This window comes from Nicotiana tabacum, chromosome 16 (assembly GCF_000715075.1).
Source record: "Nicotiana tabacum cultivar K326 chromosome 16, ASM71507v2, whole genome shotgun sequence".
In the NCBI taxonomy this organism is placed as follows: domain Eukaryota; kingdom Viridiplantae; phylum Streptophyta; class Magnoliopsida; order Solanales; family Solanaceae; genus Nicotiana; species Nicotiana tabacum.
Genome location: NC_134095.1, coordinates 110,793,614 through 110,819,190, shown reverse-complemented (window position 1 = coordinate 110,819,190; position 25,577 = coordinate 110,793,614). Strand labels below are relative to the sequence as shown.

Here is a 25,577-nt window from a genome sequence, read left to right as displayed (position 1 = left end):
TGAGGGTATGAATCCCTGAATTTTATGTTATGTGATTGGTATGGAGGTGACTCACATGCTAGGTGACGGGCATGTGGGCGTGCACCGTAGAAATTGTAACTCAATAGATTCCATGGAGCTGTGTAGCCCAATATTCTTGTTATATTTCCATATATTCTCCATGTGTTAGAGAAATTGAGTCGTGATTCATGTTAGAAATCATGCTTAGGCTATATGCTGGTACTGTTGGGGCCCATAGAGGTCCTGTTGTTGTTGAATTACTTTTTTAATTTGCAACTATGTACTCGGTCACACTTATCATTACATATCATATCCTAGTATCTGTTTCCATATATTGATATATCATATCATCATTGTTTGGACTGATTTTCATGATATTTGTGAGCTCGAGAGACTGGAGAGATTGATGACTGAGTGAGACCGAGGGGCTGATGTGAGGATATTTATGGGATCGGGTTGCACACCGCGGTAGGCTTTATTGATTCATGCCATGATTGGCTTATATTAGCGTTTCGGCAGGATCCGCCCCTCCGGAGTCTAACATATCATTAGTAAGCATAGGTAATTGCTGAGTGCGAGTACCGAGTGCGAGTGCCAAGACTGAGCGCTGAGTGATTGGGAGGATTGAGTGACTGTGAGGACTGAGTGACTATGAGGAATGAGTGGTTGTGAGGATTAAGTGAATGAGAGGAATAAGTAATTTAATACTCTGAGGGTATGCATATGATTTCATCACTGTTTTTGCATTACAATTGGCATACATAATTGACATGTAAATATCGAGAGGTCTCATTCCTCATTTCAGTTACACTTGGCCTATTTTACCTGTTTGAGCTTTAGATGTTTCTTGCCTAGTATCGCGATAGACGTTATCACGACATGTGAGATTTGGGTCGTGATAAGGTGGTATCAGAGCCTAGGTTACATAGGTCTCACGAGTCATGAGTAGGTTTAATAGATTCTTGCGGATTAGTATGGAGACGTCTGTACTTATCTTCGAGAGGTTGTTGAACCCTTAGGAAAAACTTCACATTCTGGTATTCTTGTCGTGCAAAATTGTTAATTCTGGAAACTAAACTTTGGTTATTCTATTCTCTCACAGATGGTGAGAACACGTGCTACCGAACCGGGCGGACGGCCACCAGTACCACCAGCTAGGGCCACGAGAGGTCAGGGTCGTGGTAGAGGCTGAGGTGCAGCTTGTACAGGAGCCAAAGTAGCACATGTAAACCCACTATTTGCTCTAACGCAGGAGCAAATTCTAGATATGGTAGAGCCTATAGGACCATCTTAGGCACCAACTGTGCCCATTGTGTTTATAGGCCTTCAGGAGGCTTTGGACCAGATATTGATTGTTTGCACTAGCCTTGCTTAGGTGGTTTCAGCTCAGCTGCACCAGCCACTTCTTAGGCCGGGGGAGGTACTCATACACTCGTCGCATGTACTCCAGAGTAGGTGTGTAGGGACTTTAGACATCGGGGGTACTACTAGTCCATCTAATTAAAGTAGCTTAGGCTGAAGTAAGTTCCATTATGAGTGATGAGGAACAAAGAGACTAGAGAGGTTTGGGAGGCTCAAGCCTCCAATGTTCAGTAGGGCTGAGTCAAAGGATGCTCAGGACTTCTTGGATAGGTGCCAGCAGATTCTTCGCACGGTATGTATTCTGGAGACTAGTAGGGTCTCATTTACTACTTTTCAATTGACGGGGACATCCTTTAGATGGTAGGAGACCTGTGAGAGGAGCAGGCCAGCCGACACTGCACCATTTTCATGGCACGAGTTCTCCGTTATCTTCTTGGAGAAGTTTATGCCATTGACCTGCAGAGAAGAGTTGCATAGGAAGTTTGAGTAGCTATGCCAAGACGGTATATCTATGACCCAGTATGAGATGAGATTTTTTGAGTTGGCTCGGTACACGGTCTGGTTGGTTCCTACAAAGAGAGAGAGGATTAAGAGGTTCATTGATGGCCTCAGCTATTAGTTGCGTTTTGTATGACTCGGGAGAATGCATCAGGTTCTAGGTTCAACAAGGTGGTTGATATTGCTCGGTAGCTAGAGTTAGTCCATAGTCAGGAGCGTGAGGATAGGGATGCCAAAAGGCCTCGTAGTTCGGGTCGTTTTGGCGGTGTTCCTTCTGGGGGACAATTTTACCACAACATGGGTCGTCCTTATAGACCTACATAGATGGTTCGTCAGGTTCATTGTGGGGAATCAGCTAGCCATGGTTCATACAATGATCATCCGAGTCAGTAATCTCTCAGTGTTCTCCCAGCTCAGAGTTCATCCCGTGCTCCATTAATTCAGTGTTCATCTGTACCAGGTCATTCTAGCAGTTATTCTGGTTCTCAAGGTCCAATTCAATCCCCACCACCAGCGGGGAGTTCTTTGAGTGCGGGAAGCTTAGGCATATGTTGAGACAGTGTCCTTGCCGCTCGGGAGGTCTAGTTCAGTAGAAGGGTCGGGCTATGGCTTCCGCACCAGTTACTTCACCAACCGCTCAGCTAGCTCGGGGTGGGGATCAATCAGCTATTGGTCACCCTAGAGGGGGAGGCCGATCAGGTGGGGGTCAGGCTCGATTCTATGTTATTCCTGCCAGGCTAGAGGTTGTTGCTTCAAATGTAGTGATATTGTGTCAATGTGCCACAACGATGCTTCAACATTATTTGACCCTGGTTCTACTTATTCCTATCTGTCATCCCACTTTACTCATTATTTGGATATGCCCTGTGAGTCCTTAGTTTCACATGTTCATGTATTTATGCAGGTGGGCAATACTATTATTGCAGACTATATGTATCAGTCATGTGTGGTGATTACTAGGGGATTGGAGACTAGATTTGATCTCTTATTGCTTAGTATGGTCGATTTATATGTGATTTTGGGTATGTATTGGTTTACTCCGTGTCATGCTATATTAGATTGTCACGCTAAGACCATGACGTTGGAAATGTCGGGGTTGCTAAGGATCGAGTGGAGAGATTCTCTAGATTATGTTTCCAACAGGGTGATTTCATATTTGAAGGCCCGATGGATGGCTGGGATGGGGTGTCTATCATATTTGGCCTTTGCGAGGGATGTTGGTGCTGATACTCCTACTATTGATTTTGTTTCGATAGTGCGAGACTTTTCGGATGTGTTTCTTGCAAATCTGTCGGGCATGCCACCCGACAAGGATATTGATTTTGGTATTGACTTGGTGTCGGACACTCAACACATTTCTATCTCTCCATATCGTATGGCACTAGCAGAGTCGAAGAAATTGAAAGGGCAGCTTCATAGCTTCAATAACTTCTTGATAAGGGGTTTATTAGACCTGGTGTGTTGACTTGGGGCGTACCGATTTTGTGAAGAAGAAGGATGGTACTATGTGGATGTAAATCGACTACATGCAGTTGAACAAAGTTAAAATCAAGAACAAGTATTCTTTGCCACGTTTGATGATTTATTTGACCAACTTCAAAGAGCGAGGGTGTTCTCTAAGATTGATTTGAGGTTTGGGTATCACCACTTGAAGATTCAGGACTCAAATATTCTAAAGACGGCATTCAGGACTTGTTATAGTCACTACATGTTTTTGCGATGTCTTTTGGGATGACTAACGCTCCAGCAGCATTTATGCATCTAATGAACAGTGTATTCCAGCCATATCTTGATTCGTTCATCGTAGTATTCATTGATAATATCCTAGTGTACTCGCATAGCCAAGAGGAGCATGCCCAGCATTTGAGGATTGTACTGCAAAGGTTGAAGGAGGAGAAGTTTTATGCCAAATTCTCCAAGTGTGATTTTTGGCTCAGTTCAGTGGTGTTCTTATGGAACCTGGTGTCTAGTGAGGGGATTGAAATGGACCCAAAGAAGATAGAGGAGGTTTAGAGTTGGCCTAGGCCGTCTTCATCTACTGAGATTTAGAGTTTTTTCGGCTTGGCCGAATATTACAGTCGCTTTGTGGAAGGTTTCTTGTCCATTACAGCACCTTTGTCCAGGTTGACCCAGAAGGATGCTACATTCAGGTGGTCGGATGAGTGTGAGGAGAGATTCAGAAGCTCAAGACTGCCTTGACTAGAGCTTCAGTTCTAGTTTTACCTTTAGCGTCAAGTTCTTATACAGTGTATTGTGATGCTTCTCGGATTGGTATTGGTTGTGTCTTGATGTATGAGGGTTGAGCGATTGCATATTCTTCGCGCCAATTGCAACCCCATGAGAAGAACTACCTTGTTCATGATTTAGAGTTGGCAGGCATCGTTCATGCATTGAAGATTTGGAGGCATTACCTTTACGTTGTGTCTTGTGAGGTATTTGCGGATCATCGGAGTCTACAATACTTGTTCAAACAAAAGGATCTAAATTTGAGACAGCATAGATGATTGGAGCTGCTAAAAGACTATGATATTACCATTTTGTATCATCCAGGGAAGGGCAACGTAATGGCCGATGCCTTGAGTAGGAAGGCAGTGAGTATGGGTAGCCTTGCATTTATTCCTATTAGTGAGAGACCGCTTGCATCAGATGTTCAGGACTTAGCCAATCAGTTCATGAGATTAGATGTTTCAGAGCCCAGTTGGGTTCTAGCTTGTGTGGTTTCTCGGTCTTCCTAATATGATCACATTAGAGAGCGTCAGTATGGTGATCCCCATTTGCTTGTCCTTAAGGACATAGTTCAGCACGGTGATGCCAAGGAAGTACTATTAGGGATGATGGGATGTTGAGGATGCAGGGTCGGGTCGGATCTGTGTACCCAATGTAGATGGGATGCGTGAACTGATTCTAGAGGAGGCACACAGTTTGTTGTATTCCATTCATCCGAGTGCCATAAAGATATATTAGAACCTGAGGCAGCACTATTGGTGGAGGAGGGTAAAGAATGATATAGTGGGGTTTGTAGCTTGGTGCCTAAATTGTCAGCAGTTGAAGAACGAGAATTAGAGACCGGGCGAATTGCTTTCAGAGGCTTGAGATTCCAGAGTTGAAGTGGGAGCATATCACCATAGATTTTTGTAGTTGGGCTCCCACGGACGTCGAGGAAGTTTGATGCTATTTGGATGATTGTAGATCGGTTGACCAAGTCCATGCATTTCATTCTAGTGTGGACTAATTATTCTTCGGAGCGGTTGGCTAAGATCTATATCCGCGAGATTGTTCGCCTTCACCGTGTACCGGTTCATCATTTCAGATCAGGGCACGCAGTTTACAACATATTTTTGGAGAGCAATGCAGTAAGAGTTAGACACACGGGTTGAGTTAAGTAAAGCATTTCACCCTCAGATGGACGGATAGTTCGAGAGCACTATTCAAATATTGAAGGATATCCTACGCGCTTGTGTCATAGATTTCGGGAGTTCTTGGGATCAGTTTTTGGCACTTGCTGAGTTTGCCTACAACAACAGCTACCAATCGAGCATTTAGATGGCTCCGTATAAGGCTTTATATGGGAGACGGTGTCGGTCTCCGATGGGATGGTTAGAGCAGGGTGAGGCTAGGCTATTGAGTACTAACTTGGTTCAGGATGATTTGGACAAGGTTAAATTGATTCAGAATCGACTCCGCACGGCACAATCTAGACAGAAGAGTTACGCTGACCGGAAGGTTCGTGATATTGCTTACATGGTGGAGGAGAAGATATTACTCATATTTTCGCCTATGAAAGGTGTTATGAAGTTCGAGAAGAAGGGCAAGTTGAGCCCTCGGTATATTAGGCCTTTTGAGGTGCTTGAGAGGAATGGAAGGGTGGCTTATAAACTGGCATTGCCGCCTAATCTATCGAGTGTTCATCCATTGTTTCATGTTTCCATGCTCTAGAAGTATGTTAGTGACCCGTTTCATGTTTTGGACTTCAGCACGATTCAGTTGGATGGTGATTTGATTTATGATATGGAGTCGGTGGCTATTTTGGATCGGCAGGTTCGAAAGTTGAGGTCAAAGAACATAGCTTCAGTCGACTGCTACCTCATCGCGAACGCGCCCAAGTTCTCGCGAACGCATAGCGTCTAACCTCAAACCAACATGAACGCGATATCCGTCTTGCGAATGCGAAGTACAGGAATCTAGTGACCAAAATTACTCTATGTGAACGCGACCCTTTGGCTGTGAACACGAATAATATCAGAACACCAGAACATCAACAATCACAAAGTGGTTCAAAATGATGCGAAACCACCTCGAAACTCACCCGAGCCCCTCGGGACCCCGTCCAATCATACCATTAAGTCCAAATATATTATCCAAGCTTATTGAAAGGCTCAAAACACCACCAAAAAATATTGAACCAAAAGTCATCGATCAAGATCAATCTCTTGAGTTCATAGCTTCCAACTTCGAACCAAGCGTCCGATTCAAGTCTAACCAATCCAGAATGAATCCAAACTTTGCACACAAGTCCTAAATGAAAAAACAGACCTATTCCAATTTCTGAAACAACAATCTAACCCCGATAACCTCAAAGTCAACTCCTAGTCAAACTTGTGAACGCTCCAATTCTTCAAATTGACAACTTTTGACAAATAGAACAAACCTGCTAGGAATATCCAAATTCAATTCTGAACATACGTCTAAGTTCCAAATTACCATACGAACCTATTGAAATCAGAAACTCCTGATTCTGAAGTCGTTTATTGAAAAGTCAAACCTTGGTCAACTCTTCCAACTTAAAGCTTCCGAATTGAGAATTACTCTTCCAAATCAACTTCGAACCTCTCGAAAGTCAAATCATCTATACATTCAAATCATAATGCATTATATGAAGCTACTCAAAGTCTCAAACCTCCGAACAAGGCGTTAAAACTCAAAATGACCGGTCGGATCGTTACGGATTGTGTTAGTTGTACCCAGAGAAAACAGTAAGCAAAAAAAGGCAGCAATCGCCTTCATCTTCTTCATCTAAAGCTATTAGATCTAAGCACCATTAAAGCAGCTTTCTCCATAAACTCATGTCACTTTCATCCACAAAACACACGTAGAAACCCATGTGAGATTGTTGTTTCCAGTAACACGCCTAGCTCCACTATTACTAGCTCTTCCACCATAAAACAACCCCCTAAACCAGAATGCAACCATGTAAACAGTCTGTCGCTGAAAATCGAAACTCCACCACCGATACGAGCAGCTTCCTCCACCAAAAACGTGAACCCAGCGACTGGAAATGAGAGAGAGAGACGAAGAAAGAGGGATGGGATTCGTTTACTAATTAAATGCCCTAATATTAAGGAATTCTTATTTATTAGAGTACTAATTTGTATATAATTCATAAATTTGTATAGTAAATATAATTAACTGGTTATATTGAGATGTGAAAAATTATTTACAACAAAACAAGATCTGAAAAAGCACGAAGCCTCTTAGTGAAATGTCATTTGCCTTTTTTACCCTTTAAAAATAGATTTTACACCAAATATAATAATCATTACAATAATTATTTCCTAATATTTAGCACTTCAAAATCAACTAAAATTTATGTATTACATCATTCCTTATTTGAATCATGTAGGAGTCCTAATATTTCATCTAATCAAGAATCACATCTTCGAAGTATGTTGCCTTCGTTAAAAGACTTCCGCAATTGGAGATTTCCTTGAACATATATTTTTCTTCTTTATTCATCAAGTCTATTTATTTGCAGTGTATTTATGTCAGTTTATCCTTCATTCCCTTGCCTTTTATTTGAGTGTTTTTTTTTTTGGTATTAATATTAGTTGCACATAATTCTGGCATCATGTCTAGGCATCATTCTTCATGCCATATATAGAGTGTGGCAAGTTGTTTTTAACTAATATTCCCTCCGGTTTACAATAAGTGACTAATTTGCACGTTCATTAAAGAAATACTAAATTCTATACAATACCTACTATGACTAAACTACCCCTAATTAAACATTTAATGTGAGGAGTAAGAAAACTTTTTAGGGATATGTACATAGGGGTTATTTTGTAAAAACAAATTGAATTCTTTTTTGATTACATAATTGAACACTTATTTTGAATCAAAATGAAAAAGCAAATTGGTCACTTATTGTGAACCGGAGGGAGTCTTATTAGTTAGAAATTCTAACTCATGAATAAATTAAAAAATCATAAAACATATTTTTTTCAACAGCAAAAACGCAAAGTATGTTTGCAAATTTTTAATATTTTCGAGAGAACATAAATGATTAAAGTATTTCTTTTTAATTCAAATCGGACTTACTTTTAAAAAACGTCATAAGAAAGAATTTTAAGTTTAATATATTGACCGAGATGTATGAGAGTTTATTTGGGGGATAGGTATTTATTTATCAAATTAGCTAAATCGGACCAACTATTATTATTTTCAAAAACTTTTAAAAAAAAATTGAACTTTTTAATTCAAATGTAATGTTTATAATATTTATTTATTTTTAATATTATCGAGTATATATAGAGAGAGCGCGCGCGAAAAGAAGGTAATTAGGAGCGAGTCCACCGTGATCCTAAATTAATCACGTGTTGATCTCGTGATCAAATTCATATTCTTTCCTCAAAGCTTTTAGTTCTTTTGCATCTGTGGGATTGGCAGAAAAATACAGAGAGAAAGATGGATGGAGGTTCATTCTCGTCAAGCATAGGAGATTCAATAGATTTTGAGGAGAAAGATTTATCACTTAGCGATAAGCTCAAAGTGTTTAAAGGTTCTGGTTTTGATCCTGATTCCTATGTCACCAATCGATGCCGTCATATGAGTGAAAAAGTAACAGAACCTCTGCATTATTTTCTTGTTAAGTATGACTAGGAGATGGAATTCTTGGGAAATATAACGTGATTGTTATAGGGAATTAGCGTCTGCAATAGTCGAATCACGGTCTGAAAGAGAGTTTATTTCATTTCTGGGAGCGTTTCTATTTAGAATTTTCAGTGATGTGATTAGTCTGTTTCTTCTGGGTATGAGAAAAATTTGTTGACATGTTTTTGTTGAAAAGTGAAGCTACGATTATTTGTATGCTTGGTTGCGATTTGCATGCTTTATTTATTTATTTATTGCGTAGTCAAATAATGACTACTCTAGCCGTCAATATGTATAAGCTAGTAGCTTTATTTTGCTGGAAAAATAAGTTGCAAGGTAAAGAAACTCTTTGGATTTTTTACAGGAAATAAGGCATTTATGCCATTACCTTGTGGATTTGAGGAAGGCTTCCGCAGAGGAAATGCGGAAAAGTGTTTATGCTAATTATGCCGCTTTCATACGGTAAGCAAACTCTGGCATAGCAGTACTTTATAACTCAGAGTTGCAGACAGTTATGAGTTATACATATAGCTGTGTCAATAGAATGATTAAATATAACTATTCAAATACTACTAATTAAGAGGTAGCTGATTAAAAAGGATAAAATGGACTTAGAATGTAAATGACAGATCATTTTTATTTCCTGTTCAATTAAGTGAATGCTTTTGAAGATCAGCACGGATGCATGAGCCAATATCTCCAATCCACATTTTTCGCCGCTCTGTTATGAATAATCTTGTTGGTGGAAATGAATCCGAGTTGGAATTGAAAGGAGTAAAAGACCAAAACATTAGACTCGTCGTAGAGTTAATATTGTTAAAAGAATTGAAATATCGTTCCATGGCTAGATATATTCTTAGATCTTGAAGATCTGTTCACATATCTGCCTTTAAACTAGACTTGCCTTGGAGTAAATCTCTTATATTAAAAGTAAATTAGAGCATTGCTTGCATTAAACCTCACTTCTCTAGCTAGAAGTTCATTTAGCTTTACTGAAAGCTATTCACAATTTAACATATCTCTGCCTAGAACTGAACTTTGCCTTAAAGGTGCATTCATTAGTCATGTTGATTCCATATGGCAAGGTTTTGCCTGTGAATTTGGCTTTCTCCTGTTTTCTAGGAATTATGGTTTTATGCACATGAAGTTGGAACATTTTTTGTCTGGAATAAATGCCAGTAAGCATAAAGTTTATTTGGTTTTTCAGTTTCCATCATAGTGACTACTTCCTCTATACCTTCACAAGGTAGGGTTAAGCTTTGAGTACACACTACCCTCCCCAGACCCCACTTTGTCAGATTACACTGGTTTTGTTGTTTTTGTTGTTGGTGTTGTTATCTTAGTGACTACTTTGAATCTTCGAACTATAGTTACTCGTAAAATATTCATCTGCTGCTGAAACAACCACTATCACTCCTTTTGCAGTGTATCTAGGCTGTTGGTGCATCACTTGTTCTTATACGTTTTATATATGCAGCACATCAAGGGAAATCTCCAATCTTGAAGGACAGCTTATTGCCTTGAGAAATCTCCTATCTACTCGAGCTGCAATTGTCCATGGTTTAGCTGAAGGAATTAATGTTGATTCTCTGTCTAGCTCTGAGGGTTTGACGCAAGATGATAGTTCTAATTTTGGTGACAGAGATGCCGCCAATTCTGAGAGTTGGTTAGGACAATTTATAGAGAAGCTTGAAGTGCTGCTTGCTGAGAGGAGAGTGGATGAAGCTTTGGATGTGCTGGATGAAGGTGAACATATGGCAAAGGATTCTCGTAGTAAACAGACATTGACTCCATCGGCATTATTATCATTGCAGAAAGCTATCACTGAACAGAAGCAAAAATTAGCAGCACAGTTAGCAGAAGCTGCTTTCCAGTCTTCGGGCAGTGCTGCTGAGCTTCGCTCTGCGGTGCAAGCTCTAAAACGTCTAGGTGATGGGCCCCGTGCTCATACCTTAATGTTAAGCTCTCACCAGCAGAAATTGCAAGGTAATATGCAGGGTCTTCGGCCTTCAGGTACTTCACATGCAGTAGCATATAGTGCTGCTCTTTCACAGCTTGTATTCTCGACCATTGCACAGGCCACAAGTGATTCCTTTACCTTATTTGATGATGAACCTTGTTATTCATCTGAGCTAGTAACTTGGGCTGTCAACCAGACCGAGAAATTTGCTCGTGTAATTAAGAGACATGTGATAGCTTCACCAGCAGCATCAGGATGCTTAAGACCTGTTGCTGAGAGTGTTCACATGAGTCTCGGGCACTGCTCTTTGCTAGAAGCTCGTGGGTTGGCCCTTTCACCAGTTCTCTTGAAAATCTTTAGGCCCTGTGTTGAGAAAGCACTGGTTGCCAATATAAAGAGGATTGAGCAGTGCACTGCTGCAATTGCTGCTGATGATGATTGGTCGCTGGCTTATCCACCAATCAGCTCACGTTCCCTAGGAACTGCATCTCTCGCTGGTGTCATTGTCTCTCAGCCAAAGCTCTCAAGCAGTGCTCATAGATTCAACACAATGGTTCAGGTGATTCATTTATCAGCAGTAACTCACTCTTGCATTTAGCTTTGGTTCTCATATATACCCTATTCTTTTTCTTTTTTTCCCTGTGGATGGTGAAATTTTTGGGCTTTTTCATTTTTGGCCCTGCGGCCCAAAATAATTGCAGGCAGTAGCCTACATATACAAAATATATACAGTGATTATGCATATTATATGCATATTTATACTTATTCAAAACATATACATTTGCCGGCTATTATATTTGGGCAGCTCAAAAATGTAATTATCCCAAAAAAAATTGTGGTGCACTTTGCCTCTCTGTTAGTTTTTCTTGATATTTTGAACACTGTTCAGTGATCTTTCTGTAGGATGTAATATTCTGAAGCTCCTTCTTGATCATTCTGTCAGGAACTATGCGAGGACATTAGTCCTCTTGAAAGCTTACAGTTGTCTGAGCAAGCTTTGGAAGGTGTAATGCAAGTGTTTAATGCATACATAAGTATGTTAATAAAAGCATTACCTGGTTCAGTGGAGAATGAGAATCTTGAAGGATCTGTAAATAGAATTGTAAGGATGGCCGAGACAGAATCTGAACAGATTGCTTTACTAGCCAATGCATTATTGTTAGCAGACGAGCTAATCCCTCGTGCAGTTGCCAAGCTTTCATCTTCACAACAACCTAATAAGGCAGATGATACATCTAAACGGAGTACAGATAGGCAATCCCGTCCTGCAGAGCAGAGAGAACTGAAGCGAAGACTCCAGCGTTTAGTTGATCAGCTACGTGACAGCTTTTGTAGGCAACATGCACTTGAACTCATTTTCTTGGAAGATGGTGGTGTTCGTTTGAGTCCGGACATGTACATAAATATGGATGGAAATCCAGAAGAGATAGAGTGGTTTCCGTCTCCAGTATATCAGGAACTGTTTGGGAAGTTGACTAGAATTGCTGGCATAGCATCGGACATGTTTGTGGGAAGAGAAAGATTTGCTACTATTCTTTTGATGAGGCTCACTGAAACTATTATCCTATGGCTCTCTGAAGATCAAACCTTTTGGGAAGAGATTGAGCAAGGGCCAACGCCTTTAGGTCCTCTTGGGCTTCAACAGGTTTTTTCTTTTTTGTCAGATTATTTACTTTCATCCATCTCTGTAAATTTCTCTCAACTTCTGTTTTCGTCTAGTAAATGCACAAGTTTATCCTTTTATTCTTGAGAACTGAAACTGTTTTCTACTGCAGTTTTATTTAGATATGGAGTTTGTGATACTCTTTGCTTCACAAGGGCGCTACTTGTCTCGAAATCTTCAACAAGTAATAAAAAACATCATAGGCAGAGCCATTGAAGCAGTTGCTGCAACCAAAATTGACCCTTACAGGTATACCATAGCAAATAAAACAAAGCTTATTGCACAGTCATTAGTTACTGCTCCCTCCATCCCAATTTCCTTTTTAGTCAATCCCAAAAAGAATAGTAACACATTTCTATATTTAGAAACTTGAAATTTCTCACTTTACTCTGGGCGAGATAATTTTATAGCAACACAAATATCTTTAGCTTATTTTGATCACAAGTTCCAAAGTCTTTCTTCCTTAAACTCCAAAGTCCGGTCATAATTGGGACAAAGAGTAATAAAGAAGAATTTAAGTGAAGAGCACTTACAACGCGAAAGATTGTTACACCATTGTGTAATTTAACCTTTTATAAGAGGTTCCAGATTACCTATCAATATTGTTATATAGAGTAATTACCCGTTTACGTGACGTCATTTCTTACTCCGTGATGTATAGAAGTTAAACTGATTAAAAGGAATTGAATGGTGCAGTGTGCTTCCAGAGGATGAGTGGTTTGCAGAAGTAGCTCAAATTGCTATAGATATGCTAACTGGGAAAACACATGTTGGGACCGTGGAGAATGTTAGCAGTCCTACAGCATCATCCGTTCTTTCTCATGGAAGTAACTAGCAATATCTTCCTGAAACAATATTTGGACAGTAATCTTTAAATACTTCATTTACTTCTCGATTAGGGAAATTTGTTTTCTTAATTACACTCTTGTGTGTAGCTAAAGTCAACTTAGGTTCCTCTAGTTGAACAAAAATGTATTTAGTTATTTGAACTTTATAATTGATTAATACAAATGAATATTTGACTGTAGTCAAGTGCACCAGTATGCCTTAAAAGTTATGAATTTCATGATTTCACACCCTCAATTCCCTTGAATTGCTGTACGATAGTAGAAAACTGGCAGTACAATAGGCTTATAGCCCGTTTGGCCAAGCTGCAAAAATCAGTTTATTTTGAGAAGTGCTTTTTTTTCAAAAGTATTTTTTTCAAAAGTACTTTTGGTGAGAAGCAGTTTGTGTTTGGCTAATTAGTTTGAAAAGCACTTCTGAGCAGCAATTAGTATTTGGCCAAGCTTTAAAAAACTGTTTCTAAGTGTATTTTTCTCAAAAGTGCTTCTCAAAAAAGTGCTTTTGGAGAGAAGCTACTTTTTTCTGCTTCTCCTCAAAAACACTTTTTTTCCTTCCAAAAACTTGGCCAAACACCTCAATTTTTGGCCAAAAGTGCTTTTGGCCGGAAAAAAAAAAAAGAAACACTTTTGGCCAAAAAGAAGCTTGGCCAAACAGGCTATTAGACATGTCAAAAACCATCATTCTATATGATTTCAAAGTGGTGACTTTCATTCTTTTATTGTTTATTGTTTGAGGAATAGGGCTGCAAATGACCCTATTTCTAGCAAATGCATCAACAAACATTGGATAAAACAAGCAGCATCTGAGAATAAAATGCTTTAAAACCGCATTTAAAACCTAGGAGTGTTGGATCTTCCAAAAATCCTGAATATCCATATCTAATCATTTCACAAGTAGAAACTCCAGAGCAGTGTTTTAAGTAGAGAAACCTGAAAGAGTTAAGACTTTCGAATAATCTCTTTAACTGAAAAGTCCCTTATGGGAAGTGATTCGTCGATCTTACCCATAGTTCATGCTACAGAAACAGACTGCATGATGAAACATAGAAGCAAAGAGGAAGACTCACCCTAGTAGCTATAGCTCGTTTATCTATAGCTCGCTCGATATGCCATTTCCTTCTCCAGAACACATGTGAAACTGTAGTTGGCAGCAGATGGTGCCCTATATTGGCAAGTCCAAGATGGATCCATATAACAATATTGTCCCATGCAAGAAATCATCTTAAAAGAGTTCCTACGAAACCAGAGGCGAAGCTAGGATTTTGAGTTTATTAAGGGTTCTGGATTTCAAAGGAGGCAGTTTACTGGGATCAGGATAAATTATTTATACATACTAAATGAATTTTTTAACAAAATTACAGGGTCCATTCTTGTATGAAACCAGCTACCTGTATATCCTCATAATGCATTACGGAGACGCTGAGAATTCTGTCAATTGGGAGAAAGGGGAGATATGAAGGCACCAGCAAGTACACAAATGAGCTAACAGTAACTTCATTTAATTGCCATATCCTGTGGATTACACTGTTTGTGCACCAATTCAAGGGGATCTCTTTACAACCCCAGTTGCTGATAATTCACATAGTCGATTTCATTTAACCGTACACAACATAGGATCTGTTCTGGCAGTTCTTCAGCTTTGTTACCCTGATTTGAAAAGTTAAAAATATTGCTTACGATTGATCTCCAAATCGGAAAAAGAAAAGAAGAGGAAAATGACACAAGTATTGAATTAGACAACATATAATAGTCACCTGAATTGTGAGGCCTACATCCAAGCAACAGAGCTTTAACCTATCTAGGAATGTTTCAAAACCCTTCCTGGAGATGTAACTGAATCTGTGCATATCTATATCAATCTCAAAATAATTTTCTCCCTACAAAGAGACCATTAGCAACTCAGTAAGAACCTAATATTTCTCCTTCAATATGCTAGAAATGAGACAACGTTTGCAAATTAAACATTTTATGCATTCTATTCTAAGAAAAATCAGATCATATTACGCTGTTAAACAACATACTTTATATAATAAAAATATGAATGTTCTTTCGAATGAGAACTGGCAAAGGCCATGTAATTAAGTTTTCCACCAAGAGAATGATTCGTGCTCTTTTCTTAAAAAAAGAAAATCTCAGACCAGTAGTAGACTCTTAATCAAGTATATTATGCAGGGGCGGACCTAGAGCATTCAATATGGGTTCCCGATAGCCCAATAACTTTTGCGTAGACACTGTATTTATATTAAGAAATTCATAAAATATTTGTAGAACCCAATTATTATTGTATATTAATTTGAAATTATGGTAGGAACCCATAAGCCTCAAATCCTGGATCCGCCTCTGATATTATGTTAGTCATTGTATAACACTCAAAACTTGTGGATTCCCCTATCAATTGAGGATTATCCTTATTTTTACATGAAATTAACATCTTTTTTCTTAGACTTAATTTTCAAGAAAATGAAATCTGTAAATCATTCCGTTGGACACAAGAATAATAACAAATTTTATTGACTAGTACTAGTGCCCACATGAAAATAGGAGTACGATGTACGTCCAAATCTAACTCAAATCTGAACACCAACAAAATCTGGCCATCATACCTTATAGAATTCATGTTGAGGACGTGAAAGAACAGGTTTTTCATTGTAGGCATGCATTATCTTCCTCTCTGCTGCACTTAACCGGAGGTCCTCCACATTTGCTACACGACCTAATATCTTCAACCGTTCCCTAAAGGGAACAGTACCATCTGTTGGAAAAGCCTTCACTTTTTCCACTTCATCATCCATTACCCTCTGTTTAATAAGAAAGGGAGGGAGGAAAACATGTTAAATAGGAAAAAAGAATGTTCAGTAAAAACTGAATACAATAGTTTATTGACAAACATAGAATTTGAAAAAGAACATGGAATAATGGCCAGGAAACCGGCCATATATGACTCAATACCACAAGAGGATACATATAGAGAGGAAGTGAATGTGAAAAAGTATAATACCAACAGAGAAATGAATGTTACAAGAGGCAGAACTCTGGAACAAGTTGAGATGAAAGAAAAGACAATTACGTAGAAGCAACGATTAAACAATGAAGCAGCAACGGAGAAGTATACAACTAAAGAAAGGCTAAAAGAGAAACAAAGAACCGACATGGTAACTAGAACTTACTCTGATGTTATCTTGAAAATGAGAAGGAAGTTCCTTAGCATAACTTTCGGAAAGCTTAAAGTACAAGACAAAACTCATTCCTTCACCATCAATTTCACTCTGAAAAAACGCGGCAGGATATAATGGTACCTGTTAAAAAAAAAAAAAAAAAAAAGAGGGTGAAAGCAGCAACTTAGCAGCTCAAATGAGTGAATATCTGAACACAAGAGAAAAGCTTTCATGCTATCAAATATGGGTAAACATGCCTTTCAACTGTGAAGATATTCCCTAGCCAGTTTCTTTCTTTTTTTTCCCAACTTATACTGTTACTAATAGAAGTTAGACGACCGCCTAAATTACGATGACCGAAAATAGTAAACCAAACACACCGCAATGTGCCAGGATTTGTGTTGAATAACTTTGACTTTGAAGAAACTCGAACACATTTTATGTGCACCTTTAGCAAAGAAATTACAAACCTTTAAGCTAACCATCAGACCAACTTATTGATAGCTAGAGCAAATGGAGAAAAAAAAATACAGTACTTATACAGCTAAAATAAATGATACCTGAATATTCACAACAAGAATGGATGGAAGTGTCTCAGAGTGTTCAATGACAGGAAGTTCCACAAGTCGAGCAATATGATCAATTTTTCTTTGAGATAAAAATACATCAACACCAAAAGGATAATATGCTGCATAATTTGCAGCAAACTCTTTCTTTTTGTCCCTGCAGAAATTACAATATGTGAATGATACAACATAAACAAAGTTGCAGTGGCAGATAGCATGTATGCACATACTAATGATAACTACAACGTCCACAAAACACATCTTTAACTATGCTCATTTAGATTTTCCCTATGCTTTTTATCTTATTCCGAAGGAAGGACTTTACCTAAGCTTTTTTTATGCTCATAAAATAAGTGCTTACCTATGTGTCTGTAAGTATGTGCAATGGAAGCAAGCATTACCTGAAATAGTTTCCTCCCCGGACCCTGAAGGTACTTGGTTCAATACGGGACCAACTATCAGGCAACTTCTTCTCCAATGGGCAAATTGGTACTTGGCTACTAGCTATGGGCCTTTGAAGCAGGGATTTAGATGCAACTGTACCCAAAAACAAATTAAAATTAGCTCATTGTATTCTCTTTTCCTTTCTGGTGACGGGATCACTGCTAACTGAACCATCATTTTTCTCATCTAAAATCAAAATTTATAGAGAACTTTCATGCTCAAACATTTATCTAAGCTTCAAACAGTCGGTTTTCAGGCGCAGAGATAGACATATGATGCCAAGGATTACTCTCCTCTGTCATAGTTATTCTCTTCTTTTCCTCCTATCTTGATTTTACAGCTTGATTTATGAAACGAGTCTAAGGAGGTCAAAATTGGACTTTGAGAAACTAGATTTTCCCTTAGAACTTAGAAGTGGATTATTAAGATCCGTTCTGCTCCGAGTAAAGCAGAGAATCAAGGTCCTTGACAAGGATTCCCTTGGTTCACCCCCTCGTGCTTCAGAAGTGCAGGAAAGTTCGACAGCTCCAAAGACAATAGATTGTTCCAAATCAAAACTATTTAAAGCAATGAATCGTGTCTCTATAAGAAATTCATTTTCATACCCTACCCGTAATATTTTTATTTACTTCAGCAGTTTCAAATAGGGTCTGGAAGCTTCAAATTATTAGGTGCTTATGAACAATGAAATGAAAAACAACAGTGTAGCACTGTGATATTCAAACTTAATCCATCATGTGATGCACATTGAGGAACTATGCGCCAAGCAACTAAATCAAAAGCTAGATATAGAAACTCACGTAGAGTGGCATAAGGATTTCCTTCTTTCCATTTAAAGGGAAGTTTTAAGGCAGCTTTCTTCCTTGAACTTCGAGGACTAGAGCTGAAAAATCTCTTCTCAACTGGCACAACAGTAGAGGTAAGACGAGGCAGAAAGTTGTTTGGAAGAATTCCACAGTTCTCCAACAAACCATCCCCCCTTTCACTTCCTTCATTTTCTGAGGACGATATCTCATCAAGGGAAACAGGCCGCACCTCACCGTTAGGTCCATCAAGGTTTGTTCGAGAATCCACCTCTTTTGGATGCACCAAACTGCTTGGTTGCTTTACAGTTTTACTGGAGCAACTGTCGGAACTGCTAGTAAGATTGCTTAATAATTCCCCCTGCCTCTTCAGTTCGGAGGATAATTGGACGTGGACATTTATATTAGTATCACCATGGTTAGCATCTTTCATTGAAGCTACACTAGTCTGCTCACCCTCAAAGCTGTTGAGAGAAAGCATATCTGCAATAATTGTGTTTATATTTGTATTACTTAGTTTATACAAATTAAAATTTTAATAACAGTTGGAATACCAGGTTGAAAATCAGAATGCCATACCGTCAGGAACACTCTGGTAATCTTCATCACTGCAGTCAGATTCAAATATTGCAGCAGAATCAAACCATGCCTCGTCAATATTTCCTGTTATTGATATAATAAACAACAAACGGTAGAGAAGGTTAATTGTAATACTATTCAGCTTTAGGATAAAGCCATAGAAACTAAACAATACCAGATCCTTTTGAACGAATGACAGATGGAACGTTTAAGATATAGTGGAAAACATATCTATTATGTGCTAACATACAATCTCATCTTGACTTGCAAAACACACATAACACAATTTGGAGAAAGAAAGTGACATTACAAGAACATCAGCAACATTAGGAATTTACTCATGGGTACACAACATAGAAAAGAAGGCATCACATATTTGAGGTATAAGAGAAATATAAGTCTGATTGTTTCTGCAATTACCTCAAAAGTGAATTGAGGTCACAAATCCAGTGTTTAAATGACTTGCACTAACTATAACTCTATCTTAACACCCAGACTGTGATAACCCCTAAATCTGTATGCAAGATAACATACATTTTGTTGCTAAAAAATGAGCTAGCTTACTCAATCAAGGATATACCAATATTCCCTTCAGCACAAACACTTGTCCAGCCACTAAAAGCTCGGTGCACTAAGCTCCTGCTATGCGCGGGGTCCGGGGAAGGGTCGGACCACAAGGGTTTATTATATGCAATCTTACCCTGCATTCCTGCAAAAGGCTGTTTCCACGACTCGAACCTGTGACCTCGTGGTCACATGGCAGCAATTTTACCGGTTACGCCAAGGCTCCACTTCAAACACTTGCCCAGCCACTCCAAAGTCCAAACAGAATGAAATCAATTTAGAGGAAAATAGAAGGAGAACAATACTCCGCATAAAACTAGAAATCCATCCCAGAAGAAGAAAAGAGAATGAAAAAAAAAGAAAGGTTGAAACATTTCCATCCAAATGCAGCAGCTCATCAACCGACATCCACATCATCAATTTTCTTCCACCTTAAACATTCAACCCAACTAAACTGACTTTAAAATCAAAAGTACAAACTACAAATAATCATTCTCATTATCTATATTGAAATGTGAAACCTACAAATTCATGTACACAAGTAGAAAAAGAGCGAGAGAGAGGACCCTGAAAAGTAGGATTGTTGAAGGAGAAGTTATCCAAAGGGAAAGACTCATCAATTTTGCCAAGGGACGACCCTTCATACAAATTAGAAGATACCCCGGCTTTTCTTCTTCTCCTCCTAAACTTCTTCTTCTTTGAACCTCCCAATTTACAACTATTCGGCCTTGACACGCATCCCCCCATCTTTTTTGACAAGTCCCTCCTTCTTCTTTATTTGTAGCAGCAATTCTGTATCACTACTTGCGATATAGTAATCTTTATTCATTCCTCGTCACAGTATCTAATGGTGGATCATAATTTTCTCAAACAGATAACGATTCAAAAGCATAAACAAATAGTTCGAATCGACCAAAAAAACTCAACAACCAGAAGAAATATCTCATCTCTTTTTAGAGACAGGAAGCGTGAACAGGTAGAGAACCCATTAACTAACCCACCCACCCCACCCCCACCCCCCTATCCTCTATCCTTTGTGTATACTGTGTAGTAGTAGTATATTCTTGGAATTATTTTACGTGATTTTCAGAGCTACCGCTCAATGCCAAAATATTAGAAAAGAAGAGAGGAAGAAAGTAAGCTCTACTCTTCCTCTACCATGGGAACAAACATATGGAAGTCAAAAACACAGTATTAATACATGCGCGCACACTATGCAGATCACCGATTGCTAGGGGTGTTCATAAAAATAGAAAACCCAAACCAAACCGAAAACAAAATCAAACAAACAAAAAAAATTCATACAAAAAAAATTCATACTCTTTGGTTTGGTTTAGTTTTGGTTTTAAAATTTAAAAATCAATCAAATTTGGTTTGATTTTGGTTTTAATAAAAAAAAATTGAACCAATCCGAATATAGGAGTAGCTATTTTAAATTTATTATTAGACCTATATATATGTATTCTTTTATACAAAATTTCAAAAAATTTATAGTTACCTTTACATTCTAGTTTGATTGGTAGTTTTCTTTTGTTAAATATAAGAATTTATTTCAAGTTAAAAATAATATATTTTTAATTGAGTCCTTAAATTATTCATCACTATTTGATTCAATTATCATCAATATATCTTGGTAAATAATAGATTTCTCAAAGGATAATTGATTTGATAATGTTACGTTGAAAATGTGGTCGCCGAAATATGTTTTTGGTAATATATGTCTTATATTTAAGAAAAAACTGACAAATAACCGAAAAAAAACGAAAAACCGACATAAACCGAATCAAGAAAAAACCGACTTAATTGGTTTGGTTTGGTTCGAATATTTGAAAAACCGACTTACTTGATTTGGTTTCTTTTTAGGGAAAAATCGATTCAAACCGAACCATGAACACCCATGCTGACGGCAATTGGTGGAAAATACTTTAATTGCCTCTGCTTTACCAAATGAATATTATATTGGTCTTTAACATTATTATAGTTAATTACTATATGTTTTTTATTTTAACTTGTGACTAATTTTCTTTTATAATTAAACCAAGAGGGCTTAATGCAAAAGAAAGATAAATTTTAATGAACCATTTAGTTTGAAGACAAGTTATGCAAGCATTAATAATATACAGATTAATGGTATAGGGATTAATAAAATATGAATTGTTTATGTAATGATTAACAATGAAAGAAATCAAGGATTGTCGTGTAGTGATTAATAATGATTGAATTAGTGTTGACTAATAATGAAGAAATTATTTATTATACAAGAACTACTTACTTTAAAGGTATTTTTATTTTTAATCTAATTCACATATCGTTAATACACATATTTTTATTTCATATTTTACATTCATACAATAATATACAGATTCACGCAATCAACCTATATGAATATTATTTCTAAGAAAATAAAAATTTGCAACCAAATGATGTATATAACTATTCTCCTTGCTCAAGCAATCAAACAAGATACTGGTTATGCTGAGTTTAATGAGAAAATTAATTCTTCAATTCAAGCAACCAAACAAGTTGTAAAAAGACAGAGAAAAGTCTAAGGGGCTGGTTCGGAAACAAGTTATTCTAGGGTTAATTGTTAAGCTCATTGGAAGGTTGAATTTACGGAAGGAAATGTAAAATGAGTGTAGTAGATGAGAGAGAGAAACATCATCGAAAGATATTTCTGTATAGAGAAAAAGTGACCATCCGAAAGTTCTAGATGTGGCTCCTATGTTTATATACAATGTGTCAAGGGTTGGATCTCAACTGAAGGAAAAATACTTACAAATAATTACATTTTGGGCCTCAGCTACATAACTAATACATAATTATATAATACTGAGTTCTTGATATCCAACATCCCCCTCCCTTGTGCTAGTTGGAGGGGGGAAGCACCTTCAACTTGGAGAGAAAACCATGGTGAGCTATCCCAGTCAGAGGCTTAGTTAAGATGTCTGCCAGTTGATTGGAGCTGCTAAAAGGATGCAAATCAATCAAGCTTTCAGATAACTTCCCTCGTAAAAAGTGGCAATCAACTTCGATATGTTTGGTGCGTTCGTGGAAGACAGGATTACGAGCAAAGTGTAAAGCAGAGTGATTATCATAGAAAATAGACACATTAGCCACCCTTTCAACGCCCAGATCATCTAATAAGCGAGTCAACCAAGTCAATTCTGCCACCAATTTATTTAGAGAACGATACTCAACTTCAGCACTACTAAGGGAGACCACTGGTTGCTTTTTTAACTTCCAAGATATAGGACTACCACAAAGAAAAATAAAGAATCCTGTAACAACTTACGAGAATCTAGCAAGCAGTCCAATCACTATCACAGTACCCTTGCAAGGTAAAATCGGAAGAATTATTGATTAGAATGCCATAATCAACTGTACCCTTAAGATAACGCAATAAATGTAATGTTGCAGCTAAATGAGGAACCCGAGGAGCCTGAAGTAACTGTCTGAGATGTTGTACAAGAAAGCTCAAGTGAGGTCTAGTATGAGTAAGAAAATTAAACTTCCCAACAAGGCTTCTATACTTCTCTAGATTAGAAAGTAATAACCTATCATCAACTTTTAATTTCAAATTCAACTCAATAGGAGAAACAAGAGGAGACACATCAGTGCAATTGTGTTCAGATAAGAGATCCATTATAAATTTCCTTTGATTTAGTAAAAGACTAGAATGAGTGGAAATAACCTCAATACCCAGAAAATAGTTTAGCTGTCCCAAATCTTTCATTCTAAATTGGTCATCAAGGTAAGATTTCAAAGCTGAAATTTCTGAAACATCATCCCCAGTAAGTATGATATCATCTACATAAACAACCAACAAAAGTATAGAACTGCTAGTCCTTTTTGTAAATAAACTGTAATCATTGAGCGAATGAACAAACCCTTTCAAGGACAAAGCACTAGAAAGTTTTGCATACCATTGTCGGAAAGTCTATTTAAGACGATAGAGAGATTTTTGGAGCTTGCAAACATATGGCTGAGTAGAAGCAGGAGAAGAATCAACAAAAATACCTTGGGGAAATTTCATGTACACTTCTTCATCCAAGTCCCCATGGAGGAAGGCATTATTGACATCAAATTGGAATAATGGACATTGGTTCTTTACGGCAACTGCAATGAGGTACTTCACAGTGGTTATTTTGACCACTAGTGAAAAGGTATCATTATAATCTATCCCAACAGTTTGTGTGTCACCCCTCACTACCAAACTAGCCTTATACCTTTCTATTGATCCATCTGCTTTAAATTTCACTTGTACACCCATTTGCATCCAATGACCTTCTTCCCACAACAGAGCATGTATTGTTAGCCTCAAGGGCCTCAAATTCCTTTCTCATTGCTTCTTTCCATTCAGGCACTAAAGTTGCTTGAGAATATGTATGAGGTCCAGAAAAATACTGTATGTGATGAAGATTGTGCACCCAAAGATTTGGACTTAAGGCATTGGGAAAAAGAGGTCGTGACTGATGTGCAAATATAATCATTGAGGTATGAAGGTGTAACGTGTGTCCTAGTGGATTTTTATTAGAGGCACTGAAATGGGGAGGGAAGATTCAGGAATAAAGGAGAGAACATGTGCATTAATAGGGGAAGAACTAGAATTAGATCCAGAAGGAATAGGTGAGAAATCAGGTTCATTAATAGGTGAAAGGATAGATGTAGAACTAGATGGAAGAGATGATGAGCCTGAAGAAGAAGAAGAAGAAGAAGAAGAAGAAGAAGAAGAAGAAGAAGAAGAAGAAGAAGAAGAAGAAGAAGAAGAAGAAGAAGAAGAAGAAGAAGAAATAGAAGGAGAGAAAGTAGGAACTGAAGAAGAGGAAAAAAGAAGGAAAATGAAGTCACAAAGAACTTTAGGAGGAAGGGAATCAGCAGAAGAGGATGAAAAGGCTTGCATATCAAAAGGAGATATGGATTCATGAATATAGAAACAAAAAAAGATTTAGTTTCTAAGCTAAGAAGTTTATAACCCTTTAAGGAGTACCCCATAAAACTGAAGGGATAGACCTACTAGTAAACTTATCTCTATGGGCAGGAGGCTTAGATGCATAGAAAAGATAACCAAATACCCTAAGATGAGAATAAGACGGAGTTGCACCAAAAAACAATTCGTATGGAGATTTATTTTGAAGGAGCTTAGAAGAAAATCTGTTTATCAAGTAAGTGACAGTGAGAACACATTCCCCCTAGTATATCATGGGCGCTTTGGAATGAAAGATAAGGGATCTGGATGTTTCAAGAAGATATCTATGCTTCCTTTCCACCACCCCATTCTGTTGAGGGGTGTATGGACAGGAAGTATGATAGACAATACCTTGTTCTATAAAGAAAGAAGAAGCAGAAGAACTGGAGCTCAACTCTAAAGCATTGTCAGACCTTATAGTTAAAACTTTGGTGTGAAACTGAGTTTGGACCATAGCAATAATAACTTTTAGTATTGGAAATGCATTTCATTTAGTTTTCAGCAAATGAGTCCAAGTAGTTCTTGTAAAATCATCAACTATTGTTAGAAAGTATTTGCATCCATCATGTGTAGGAATATGATAGGGGCCCCAAGTATCAATGTGTATTAGTTGAAAAGGGGAATTTGTGTGAATTTTACTATTTGAAAAGGGTAACCTAGTTGGCCTTGCCACTGGACAAATGTTGCAAATGAAGTCTTGTTTGCCAGAAAGCACAAAAGCAATAGAAAAGATAGATTTTAAATGACTAAATGGAATATGTCCCAATCTTTTATGCCAAAGAGTGTTCATTTTATTCATATGATTGGTATTTACAAATAGAATAGAAGAATGAAAAGCAACAGAACACTCCACACTATGTCTATTGGAAATAAGAAAAATGGATGTACTTGAACAAGTAAAAGCAGAGGAATGAGGGCAGTAGTAAGTGAAGTAAATGGTACCGAAGAAGGCATGTGCATAATGTAGAATCCATGTTATGTTTTACCAAATTCTAGAGGCCTCTTCATGGAAAGGCCCTGTAAGATAAAGCAGGAATATGGACTGAAATTAGTAAACATTTTAGTTGTGATACCAACTTGTGCACAGAGATCAGGTTGTACTGAAAACTAGAAACTAGAAGGACATGTTTCAAAATAGCATCATTGGACAAAGGTAAATCCCCAACACATGTTACTTTTACTTATAACCATTAGGTAAGGTTATTAAGTAAGGAATAGGTGCAGATTTAACATTTTGTAATAGGTTACTATGAGAGGTCATATGGTCAGTAGCCTCAGAGTCCAGAATCCAAGATGTTTTATCAA

At 37.8% G+C, this 25,577-nt stretch overlaps 2 protein-coding genes and 1 long non-coding RNA gene across 11 annotated transcripts; 1 reads left to right on the top strand and 2 right to left on the bottom strand.

The window, feature by feature from the left end:
• The first annotated feature begins 8,502 nt into the window (after positions 1-8,502).
• On the top strand, positions 8,503-13,387 carry LOC107784720 (exocyst complex component EXO84A-like). 2 transcript variants are annotated; one of them, XM_016605889.2, is made up of 6 exons: positions 8,503-8,694; positions 9,092-9,189; positions 10,205-11,246; positions 11,631-12,332; positions 12,463-12,599; positions 13,047-13,387. In XM_016605889.2, the coding sequence occupies exons 1-6, from the start codon at positions 8,542-8,544 to the stop codon at positions 13,183-13,185; spliced, it is 2,271 nt and encodes a 756-aa protein (XP_016461375.2). In that variant the 5' UTR covers positions 8,503-8,541; the 3' UTR covers positions 13,186-13,387. The 2 variants fall into 2 exon arrangements, with proteins under 2 accessions (XP_016461375.2, XP_075089316.1); XM_075233215.1 differs by having other exon boundaries at positions 8,516-8,635; positions 13,047-13,195.
• On the bottom strand, positions 11,312-11,882 carry LOC107784722 (uncharacterized). 2 transcript variants are annotated; one of them, XR_012700224.1, is made up of 2 exons: positions 11,743-11,882; positions 11,312-11,623 (listed from the first exon to the last, which is right to left on the bottom strand). It is a non-coding gene; the product is annotated as an uncharacterized LOC107784722 (long non-coding RNA). The 2 variants fall into 2 exon arrangements; XR_001647743.2 differs by having other exon boundaries at positions 11,312-11,396; positions 11,743-11,877.
• A 1,068-nt stretch (positions 13,388-14,455) lies between the features above and the next one.
• Positions 14,456-20,540, bottom strand: LOC107784721 (uncharacterized). 7 transcript variants are annotated; one of them, XM_075233216.1, is made up of 10 exons: positions 19,873-20,008; positions 19,323-19,554; positions 18,743-18,826; positions 18,161-18,646; positions 17,318-17,453; positions 16,911-17,073; positions 16,363-16,491; positions 15,799-15,993; positions 14,950-15,072; positions 14,456-14,842 (listed from the first exon to the last, which is right to left on the bottom strand). In XM_075233216.1, the coding sequence occupies exons 2-10, from the start codon at positions 19,447-19,449 to the stop codon at positions 14,750-14,752; spliced, it is 1,536 nt and encodes a 511-aa protein (XP_075089317.1). In that variant the 5' UTR covers positions 19,450-19,554; positions 19,873-20,008; the 3' UTR covers positions 14,456-14,749. The 7 variants fall into 7 exon arrangements, with proteins under 7 accessions (XP_075089317.1, XP_075089318.1, XP_016461380.1 ...); XM_075233217.1 differs by having other exon boundaries at positions 19,443-19,554; XM_016605894.2 differs by having other exon boundaries at positions 19,163-20,540.
• Between the last annotated feature and the right edge of the window lie 5,037 nt (positions 20,541-25,577).